We start from the raw sequence: 11,819 nt of genomic DNA, 5'->3' as shown, positions 1-11,819 counted from the left end.
CTATGCTGGATGTTATGTCAATTTTAAAAAGCTAATCCATATTTTGACATATTACTTTTTTCATACCAATTGCAATAATTTAGGCCAGTATTTATGATAGGATACAGTGAAAGCGGAACAAACACTGGACCAGTCAGAAATGGGTCCTGAGGAATTGCATTACTGAAAGCTAAAATACCAAGTAAAGTTCATATTTAATTTGAAGACTACCAACAAATTTCCACAAGCCTTTTTTTAATACTTTGTTTGCACTGAAAATTGGCTTCCCAAGCTCTGGGATCACTAAGAGGCCACATCATAAATCAAGACTATGCAGGAAAAACTAGGCATGCCCAAAATAGGCATTTCTAGATTATGAGTATAGGTGGGTACTCAGAGCTGCCTTTCCTGTCACCTTTCCTCTAAAATGCCCTTCCCATGCTTTCCCAACCATGAAGTGTAAGTTTTTCATCCTCTTGAGCCACCTAAAAATTGATTTTTCATAACACCAGGTCAGTTAGAATGAACTTCCCACAATTCAAAAAACACACCTGACATGAACTTTCTGGGTCTGGAGCCACTAAACACAGTTCTTTTCTTTTGTTCAGGGATATGACCTGATGACACTTAAATCAGACTTTGTACACATCAAAGCCATCCAGAATAGATTTTTCATGTTCCATCACGAGCTAGAGCAAGGTTTTGCTGGCCCAAAACCCAACCAAATTATGCTTTCTATGACAAAGAACAATCCAGAATTCATATTTAACATCCGCAAAATACCAAGCACAAGTTTGTTGTGACTTGGACATACCTATAACAATTTGTCCATGCACCTGCACTGCCTAAAATTACTTTGCATGACATGGAAACAAATGAAATGGACTCTCTTCAATGCAAAAAAAGGAGATAGGAGATTTTTCTTCAAACCGAAACAAAGAACTGTGCTTTCCATCAATGGGTTTTATGTTAGAACCATTCTGAGAAGGCTTTGCTAAACACTGAGAAGCCTAGACATTGTGCTCCCTAACAAAGAAACACAACAGTTGGGTTCATACCAGTTTGGGGACCCAGACTGAGGTTTCCATGAGTCAATGTGATTTCAAGAAACAGCATGACTCTAAGGAAGGAAAAAATATAAGTCTCTGAATATAAGTCATGCATTAAATCAGCTGTTCCCTTAGCAAAGCACACTCCTTAAAAACCTGCTTTCTTGCCTTGTCACCAAGTGGAACGATAAAATGATATATTTATTTCTGAAAATGACGAGCAATTTAGAAAATTAACGGAAATCCATTTGAAATCTCACTTTGCATTGATGTAACTCAATGACTTCTACTGGAATTGCTCTAGATTTTACAACAAACAGGCCCAAAATCTCAAAATATTTCATTTTGTGTTATTTGCAGCTGGAGCATATGTCTGTTGTGGCATGGTCTGAACTACAGTACGAGGGCCAAATATATCCCTGGTGCAACTCCATGCACTTCAGTACACTTATACCAGGGATGCATTTCTCATCCATAATTTAAGAATCAGAGAATGCCCAAATGATGACAATATTTTATTCTGGTAGTTGTCAGCATCAAATAACATTAAGAAAGCTTTGACAGCAGAAGCGGTGGTAATAAATGGGAACTATAGGTGCTTAAACAGGGATTTCTCTTGCACAAAGTTGCAACCTAAGTTGTATTTTATTGTGATTTTCCATTTTATTGAAAGGATTTATGACCTACAGATTTTAGTCTTTTCATGGACTGAAGGTGTGTTTGGGGTGAGGCCTTTTCAGACTGTCATAACTGATTGGACTGATGAGCAGTGGGCCGATCAAATCCAAAGGTCCGTGTAAAGATATTAGTTTCCTTTCTGGAAACGCAGGGTCATTTTGTATGTTTCAGAATGGTCTGCCAAACTAGTAGCAATACCTAATTTTGAGCTACAGTTATTCTCCTTTATATTGGCAACCCCTGACTTAACAATTACATGTACACAGGCTCATATACATCTTCAAGAGGCACAGCAGTTTCGTCTGACATCATAATGTTCTTCTATTTACTACTGCAAGTCCCCAAGAGTAATGCAACATATGCCTTTCCCTCTGAAACAAAGAGCTTTATTCCTTATTTCTACAATACTCTCAGTCTGAAGATTTAAAATTCCATGGTCTCTCATCCAGCCTAAATTTCCCACTTTCCCTATCAGCCAAATTATCATGCACACCTGCACTCCTTATTTTCCACTCATTTGTCTTTAGCTTGTACTTCCCTTATTTTCACTACCTTTTTACTGACTCAAATAAGATCACCTGGGACCTGGCTTATATAGTACTGCTTTAAATTCAGTATACACAGGAATCCATATGTTCTTAAGCTGTTACTGACACCTGTTAACAAAGCACTTTATTTTGGTTGATTTTTGTGGTATATATACTAATGCTCATCCTTATTACTAACACTTCCTCTTTATAGGCTTTTTTAAAAATTTGTTTCCCTAGAATAGCAAGAATGAAATACAGTATCTTATTTATAGTGAATTTCTACAAATAAAAACTATTTGGGTATTACACTTTAAAACTTAGCTGAATTTAATGTCAACACACTAAATAGGACCTTTGCTTAATGCCTCTTCAAAAAGTTGGTGAAATCTGTTCAGGATTTTATGCGAGGAATCTAATGCTTATCTGTGGCCTTTCAATCAAGGCTGAGCACAATGCCATGTTTTCTGCTGTACCATCAATAATATTAATGTATTTTTAATAAGCTTAGTGATGTTTGTATTGGAAGATAAGTAGAGGATCTTCTTGGCTGACATGACCCACACAATAACCATGAGGGCAAAAATTGACCAACCAGGAAAGTCCTCAACCTAAGGCTCCATTCTGTGCCACATGATGTTGCTGAAAATTAACCACACCAGGTTGATACCTGTGTGCAATTTACATTAATTGAGGTTAGTTCTGGGTACTAAAAAAATGACACTTTTCAGCACCAGAACTTTGTCATTTCTCATTCCCAGAATTCCTCTTTTGGGCTTTGGATTGCCATTGCAAAAATCACACCAACTTACTAGTGTTGTTTAACTCCTTCTATTTCTAACAATGCCTGTTTCCAGGTCCCAAAGTGCTCGTGTCAATATTGTTCCAGGGTAGTAATTTGGACCTTTCTGGATTCCGCAATGCCTTCTCTGAAACTGTTCCACTTTAGTAATGCCCTTCCCAGATAATTCTATCTCCAAAAAATACCTATTTTGAATGCATACTTTGTTAGATGATACCTTCCCTATTTCATTCCACGTTCTGAAATATGCAATGGGCCTGACAGTACAGTCCTTGCACACCCACATCTCCAACTGAGGTTAATAGGAGCTTGAGGTGCACAAGGAAGGTAGGACTGGCTTAAACATAAGTGAGAATGGATCAACAAATGCTTTCTTGAGCACAGCATGGGTCCTGAAGTGTTTATTCTAAATCCCAGAATGCCTACTATGGATCTTAAAGGTTATTTCAAATGCACATGGGTGAAAGCTGTAATTAAGGAAAAAAGCACAGCTCCAATAATAGCACATTTAGCAATTCTTAGTCCTCATCACTGTATCAGTTGAACATCTTATTACTGCTACAGTCCCTTCGATTACTCAGAATTACATCAATACTGACAAAGTGCATGTATTTATCATGGATTCTGAATGCTGAAGTAACCAGTAAAGAAAATATAAAATACATTGTTATTTCTTGAGGGCATCAATAGAGCAGACCATTTAAAAAAAAAAAGATTATAAAATTTTACTTCACAGTCCTTTTCCAGATCACAGATAGTCATAATTAAAAGAATATGGACTTAATGTAACATTAGCTGGTTAGCCATCAGCATCACACACACACACACAGACACACAGACACACACACACAAAACAATAAAATGAGATGCAGAATTCACTCTTCCAATGATTGTCATTGAACTACTACATTAGTAAACATTCACAGTATGAAGTCTCTTTCAATATATCTCCAGCATAAAAAGTAGTGCAAAAAAGCATTCCAGTCACTTTGCCACTGCATTCAGACCATGTTAAATGATTATCTTACTTCATTTCTTCCATGTATTAGACAACAAATGCTGCAATGCCTCCGAAGAGAGTTATAAAAATAATCAATTTCTGGAGGTTCAGCAGCCTTTTCAAAGTTAATTTCCAATTAAAAACAAACATTAGCTATTTCAAGATAACATTTAGACCTATGTTCTGTAGAATAATTTTGGTTTTTACAATAATTTTTACTGTTTTGAAGATGACAACTATGAAATCCAAAGATTTATGGTAACAGCTATTAAAGCATTGATAAATGGATAATGACTGCTGAACTTCATTGTTTCTTACATAGTAAATACCTCTGAATGCCAACTTTTACCACTGAGATCTTAGTGATGTCAACAGTTCACACACCCAATTTAAAACTGTCTTGGTTTTAATGATTTCTTCCCCTCATGTGCAAAATGCCTGCATTCTAATAAAAATATAAAGTTTGAAATTACATAAGCTCAAACCACCTCTTCCACAAGGTATATAATTTACTTGATATGTAATACAAGTTTAGCAACACTATTCTGTATTTGTATTTAACCAATAAAGGGCATACTACTGTATGCTTGAGACTTTTGTTTGCATATTTCATTTTTATCACTGCACTCTTTAATGCATAAATATATTTGGAAACTTTCAATATTACACATCAGTTTCCACAGATTTTGAATTTACACAGTTTTTCTTTTCTGTCTCACTGTCATTCCCTGTGTCCTGACATTTTTTTTCCTTTACACAAAGAGACTCTTTAACGCCTTCTTCCATCTCCAAATACTCTGATTTACCCTCTGTGGAAGAAGATGATGAGCTTCTAAATTTCTTCAGTAAATTTGTTGGGAGGTATGGACAACTGACTGCATTTTGCGTCAGTTGTGTTTGTTCTTCATTCTCAGTCTCTCTGTGATAGAAATAGTTAAAATTGGAGACAATCACTGGCACTGGTAAAGCAATGGTTAACACACCTGCGATGGCACACAGGGACCCGACTATCTTCCCACCCACAGTTATGGGTTTCATGTCACCATAACCAACTGTGGTCATGGTCACTACAGCCCACCAAAAGGCATCTGGGATGCTTTGAAAATGAGTGGAAGGTTCATCAGCTTCTGCAAAGTAAACAGCACTGGAAAACAAAATGACTCCAATAAAAAGAAAGAAGATGAGGAGCCCCAGCTCCCTCATGCTGGCTCTGAGCGTATGACCTAGGATCTGCAAACCCTTAGAGTGTCTGGAGAGCTTGAAGATGCGAAACACCCTGACCAGACGGATGATCCTCAGGATTGCAAAAGACATGGCCTGTTGACCATTACTGCCCTGCTGCTGGGCCAGCTCAGTGCCCAGGGTAATGAAGTAAGGCAAGATGGAGACAATGTCTATGATGTTCATGATGTTCTTGATGAAGACCGCTTTGCTGGGGCAGGCAAACCATCTCACTGTAAACTCAAAGGAGAACCAGATGATGCAGACTGTCTCAACAATGAAAAATGGGTCATTGAAGATAGTGTTCCCCCCACCATCCAGGTGCAGAGTCTCATTGAAAAGCCCCCTCCCCAAGCCTAGGGACAATATGAGCTCCTTGTTGTCTCTGAATTCTGGCAAAGTCTCCAGACAGAAAATGACGATGGAGATCAAGATGACCAAGACAGAGACAATGGCAATGCCCCTGGCTGCACTGGAACTCTCTGGGTACTCAAACAGCAGCCAGATCTGCTTCTTGAACTCATTGTTGGGCAAAGCCCTATCCTCTTCCTCTTTGACGAACCCTTCATCCTCCCTGAACTTGAGCATGGCCTCCTCCCCAAGCTGATAGAATTTCACTTCCTCAGTGAAGATATCAAAGGGCACGTTGACTGGCCTCTTCAGACGGCCCCCAGACTGGTAGTAGTACAGGATGGCATCAAAGCTGGGCCGGTTCCTATCAAAGAAGTACTCATTCCTGAGTGGGTCAAAGTACCTGCCCCGCTTCGCCGGATCACCCAGCAGTGTATCAGGGAACTGAGCCAAGGTCTTCAGCTGAGTCTCGAACCGCAGTCCTGACACGTTGATCACTACCCGTTCGCAGCACTCATACTCGCTGTAGCGTATAGTGCTGTAGCCCCCAGGGCCACCACCGCCACAGTCATCAGGTGGCTGGTCCAAATACGAAAACTCATCCACCTCATCCTCATCACTGTAGAAGAACTTTCCTTCCTCCTCATCCTCTTCATCCTCCCCCTCATCCTCTTCTTCCTCCTCACTCAAGTCCTTCAGTATCTTCTCTTCAGAGCCACTGAGAGGCAGCAGCTCAGAACAGGGGAAGGAGGCCCCACAATCCCTGCTACCCAGATAGTGGCTCCTCTTTCTCCCTCGCTTCCTCCTTCTGCTGTTCTGACGCTGGAGCAAACTGCTGTGTGATGCATTGCCATTGTGAGAAGAGGAAGCCCCCCCACTCTGTACCTGGTGGTAGTGGTGATAGGGTCCGCCTCCTAATGAGGCCCCACCTTCTACTGCTGCTGTTGCTGCTGCCACAGCTGCAGCTGCCGCTGCCCTCGAGTGTGCCAGTCGTTCTCTCTCCCGAGCCCGAGCCTGGACGGCATATCCATAGGGCATGTGGCTGTTGCAGCCAGAGCTATCTGCACTCACCATTGCAACCTCCATTTTGTAACTGTTTATTTGTTTAATACAAAATAGTCTGGAATATCTATAGTCACACCTCGACTTCTATGAGGACAAGTTCAAAGCCATTTGCATTTGGAGGACAGTTTCTTGGAAGCACAGCACATCATGTTATTAATAAAACTGAATTTGAGTTTTGCAAAATTGTAACCACCACAAAATCTGCATTTTCTTATCATCCAGGATGTCTGACACAAATAACTGTTTTGCTATCAAAAAAATAACAGATGCAGCCTTCAGATTTGATCTCAGAAAGAGTCTAGGCCTTGTCCTTTCATCCACCAAGCCTCTTTATTCTTATTACACGCCAGTGGCCTATCCAGAATCCACACATCTGTTCAAATTCATGATTTTGTTGTAGACTCCAAGGACTGCACCCAGCAACGAGCAAATGTTTATGCAAAGCAAGGAGGTAACTGTCCTGTTGTTTTCTTGACCCAAAAAAGTTTCAGGTCTTTAGTTTATCATTGTAACCAAATGCCAATAGTCTCTTTTCTCATTTGCTCCAAGCAATGCTTTGGCCTAGCAATATGATTACTGCTTAATAATATTTAGGGAGTTGAAGTAACTTCCAGCCATCATTTTATTTACACAGTGAGGAGGTCTTTGCAAGCCTTCTTTCTTCAGCCTGTCAACAGTGTCTCAAACCTTGGAGCAGCACCCAGGGCAGTAGCTGCAGTGGCAAGAGGAGGAGGAGGAGGAGAAGGCTGCAACACTGGCTCTGAGGTCTCCATAGGGGACAAGGGAGTGGATCACCCTTTGGTTATGCTCATGCAGAAGTACTTAACCTGAGGCACATGCACACACACATACACACAAAAATAACAAAGAAAACAAAAAGGTTTAGAAAAGATTGGTTCATTTTTCTAAGAGGCCACAGTGTAGGTCAAGTGCAAATTGTGTCATTTATTAAGGTGTTCAGCCATCCACTACCCACACTATTCACATTTATACATCACACACACACACACACACGCTCCATACACCCATAGATTTTATATGACTGTGTGTATGGAAATGGGTGTGTGCATATATACATATACGTGCACTTAAGTATATAATTGTTTTCTCTTTCAAACTCTAGATCCATAAATCCATAAAAATGGATCCATAAAAATACTACTGTATATGGCATTCAAATTTTGCAAGACTTTTATATATTAATATATATGTATAAAATCTTACATACATATATATCAAATGTTGCACAAAGAGACATATATACAGAATAGCTTTTGCTATATATTTGGAACTTAATTAGAAGCAGGAATGATACAGTGTATTCTAAATCTAACTTATGTTTTAGTCATACTGCACGTTGTACTAAATTGTCACTTAGTAACAGGTACATATCTGGGCACATTAAGTGAGGAACATCCATACTTGTATGACCAAAAAAATACAAACTGTAGCTTCTATGGAGCAACACACACACACACACACCCCACCCCACTACACCCCTAAGAAACAGCACCCTCATTTATAGCTACCTGTTTATTAATATGCCCTTATACTTACTGTTCCTAGGCAGAGAAATAGCAACGCTGTTCTCGTTCGTCCAGGGATCTGGAGAAAGAGCTCCCGAGGAGGGGACTGTACTAAGCAATCTAGGTTTGCAGGTGTAGGGACCGTCAAAACTACAGGTTGATGACTTCTCTTTCTCACTTCCCTTTATATGGAACCAGACCTCCTGGAGGGAGCCAGACGGCTAGCTCGGCTCTGGAGAATTCTGGTCAGCGACGATCACTTCTTAGCCCAGATCTTAGCAAAACAACAACAATCAAGAATCTTGCTCCAGAAAAAAAGAGAGGATTCGCGCGTGTGTGTGCGCGCGCCCGCGCGCGCGGGAGGGCACGTATGTGTGTGTGTGTGTGTGTGTGTGTGATCACTAGTCTTCCCAACCCCGGCGCTTGCTGTAGGATTTGTGAATCAACGTGACATAATCCCTGTACCAAGCCCGGCTCTGGCTATTGATAAAAAAAAGATGCGTCCTGCTTGTGGCAATTTCCCTCTCAAGCCCGTGCACACTGCAGCTGCTCGCCCCGCAGTCCAGCTACCAGTCACGCTCTCAGCCTCCACTTGTTGTTGCTGATGTTATTTCTAGGGCGATGGGGGGTGGGAGTGATGCAATTACAACAAATACAATCAAAATCAACAGCGAGATTTTCACTCCCGGGTGTTCAAGCCCCCGCGCAGCAATCAAGGGAACTCTGTGATCAGTTATCTGCCGGAGCAAGAACTGTTGCTCTCTCCCGCTCTCTAGCCCCTTTGTCAGTCTTCTGCCCAATTCTCAACTGTGTTTACGTACCACTGAAGGACGAACGCCTGGTCTGATTTATTCCCCGGGCTTTCCAGCCCTCTATCGGCCCCTAGCGGCCGCAGGCCCCCTTGCGCTCATTAAGGTATTTGCAAACCCCCTTTGGCATTGTCTCTTTTTGTATTCATATATTAATTATTGAAAGAAATATTCCAGAGCTGAATAATACATACGTTGGCTAATAAAACTTAGCTCTCAGGTCAATGCTCAAGGCTATCTTTTTATTATTATTTTTTTAAGAAAGAAAATCCATGCTGCTCAGAAGGCACTGGAAATTTCAAAATGAATCAGAGAATAAATGTCACACACAATATCAGGTACAAGCTGGATCTACCTGTCTCCTGCTGAATTTTGGCCCTGATCTCCCAATCTGCAGCATCATAATAGGGAATCAGTCTTACTGCTCCTACTGGAGCAAAAAAGAAATCCAATCTACAATGCACCCTGGAGTAGGAACGCTGCAAAACCCTGGATGTGGCACGGGGATCCTGCCAAACTTCAGCCCCAAATTCTAATGCTTATATAGAGAAATACATCTGGCTGCTCCTAATGCATGAAAAATCATCACCGTGGCACATCACTGCCTATGAGCACCACAAAACCCCAGATCTGGCTTATGGATCCTACCAGATCCATCCAATTTTAGCCCTTAACCTGCCTCCAAAAAAAATTCCATAGCATGAATAGGAAACAAGTGTAGCTGCTCCTACAACACCCAAAACTGGTCAGATGGTAGAGTTTGAGGCTTGGGGTCAAATATGTCCAAGATCCAGCTGGAGCCAGATACCAGATCCAGGTTTTCGCAGCATTCATGAATGGTGAGGAGGGGAATCTAATTTGAAAACAATTTGAAAACTCCTACTTCACTGAAAAAAAAAATCTGGATCTTAATGCATTCCAGCCCAATAGCATGGAAAAAACATATGACTGGCACCTGGATCTAACCAAATTCAACCCCAGTCAAACAAAATGGGGGGAGGGAGGGAGAAATAAAAGCTTCTAGTGTATCTAAAAAATCCAGACCGTAATGCAAACTGATGCAGTAGCCCCATAAAATCATGAATCCAACACCTGGATCCAGCTTTCTTTCTTTGTTTCTTCCAAACCTAAATGCCTACCAGCTAAATAGAGAAGTATGGCTGCTTCACAGCCACTGCAAAAATCCACATCCTAATGTGTCCCTCCATAACACTGCAATTCATAGATCCAGCACTTGGAGTCCGTAGGATTCTTAGTCCCAAACCCCCAAATTGTGCCTTCAAAATAGATGGGATGTGTCAGGGTCCAGTATTTTTTTGTGCTGTATTCTTAATGTGGAGAACTGGACAACATCTGTAGTATTTGTATGACTATGGTGCATGCCGCTGTGTGTTTGTGTATGATGGAGTTAGATCAAAAAGTGTTGTTAAAAGAACCAATGAGGAAAGGCAATGCAATGACACAGGTAAAGAATCCTGGAGAAAACAATGGGGAAACTGTTGACTGGAGAATACCTCTTAACTGATTCCATCCAAGCTTGTAGAATTTACTCTTCCCAGGGCTAAGCCTAGGCTCAAAGGAGTATACTAAACCATGACAGAGCCCTGAACCTAGAAAAGGGAGGTGGGTTGAGTGAGTTAATAAAGGCTGCCCAAGGAGTGTCAGAGAGTACTGACCAGGAAGCAGCTTGCATCCTGGTCAGCACCATCAGGCCAGGAAACATCCAGGCTGATGGAGAGTGAGGGTCTGCAGCAAACAAGATATAACTGGGTACCCAAGAAAAATGAGGAGAGGGGCATCAAGGCTAAGTCAATTTTACCTAGAAGTTTAAGAGGCATTGCCAAGTGTAGGCAACACCATATGCATATAGATCTCTTCTATATGCACACTTCTCTGAGTGCTGTGAACCTTTTGGCAAATAAATCATCCTTTGTTTAGAAGAAGTTGCCTCTGTGTCACTGCAAACTTACTGTCCACAGCTTCCCAAAGGGAAACTCTTGCAAGTGCCAGGTCCATTGGGCCTGCTAGGTATTATGTTTGGCAACCAGCGGGGTATAACCCAGAGTCCCAGTTGGAGAGTGGTTGGATCACAGGGTCCCATCCCAAAAAGAAGTGGAGCCAAGGATCTGTCACTTGAAGGGGACTGGAAAAGAATCTCCAAAGGGGCTGCTTACCCAGGGACTATGACATAGGCCACGGAACTTGGAGGGTGAAGGCCAAAAATTGGATGGATCTGGCAGGCTCCATGTGCCAAATCTGGGGTTTTGGTGCTTTCCTGACCTGAGGTGCACAGAAGGAAGAAAAAGGAGACTAGAACAAAAATATCCCAAGTGGTTCATTTTTGTTCTTGGGGATTTCTCTGTTTATTTTTCTTGGGTTCTTTTTAGGCTCATGATCAGGGGGATTCTTCAAAACAACAAAATTAGAAGAAGGGATATTACACTGTTAGGATGGACAATCTGGGAGGATGGATATAAGGCACTAGTTAGGGACTCAGGAGACCTGGCTTCACCCCTCATTGTGTCACAAGGTTCCTGGGTCACACTGGGCAGATCACTTCATTTCTCTGTGCTTCAGTTCCCCAGTTGTAAAATGGGGGTAATTATAGTTCCTTTCTCCCACATTTTGTCTCTCTAGAATGTTTTGACTGGAAGATGTTTGGAGCAGGGACTGCCCCTTTCTATGTATTTGTACAGTGCCTAACACAATGAGGTCCAGTCTTACTGCAGCCCCTAGGATTTACTGTAAAAAAAAAAACGAACCAAACTCAAAGTTATTTGCATTATGGAATCCCTGTCACTGGAAGTTTTTA

The 11,819-nt window shown here is 41.4% G+C and overlaps 1 protein-coding gene across 1 annotated transcript; it reads right to left on the bottom strand.

Moving 5' to 3' along the window:
* Nucleotides 1-4,698: 4,698 nt before the first annotated feature.
* KCNA4 (potassium voltage-gated channel subfamily A member 4) lies at nt 4,699-6,693 on the bottom strand. The gene has a single exon (XM_077820131.1). It carries the CDS (start codon nt 6,691-6,693, stop codon nt 4,699-4,701), a length of 1,995 nt encoding a protein of 664 aa, XP_077676257.1.
* Nucleotides 6,694-11,819: the final 5,126 nt, after the last annotated feature.

This window comes from Eretmochelys imbricata, chromosome 6 (assembly GCF_965152235.1).
Source record: "Eretmochelys imbricata isolate rEreImb1 chromosome 6, rEreImb1.hap1, whole genome shotgun sequence".
NCBI lineage: Eukaryota > Metazoa > Chordata > Testudines > Cheloniidae > Eretmochelys > Eretmochelys imbricata.
This window is presented reverse-complemented; position numbering and strand designations above follow the sequence as displayed.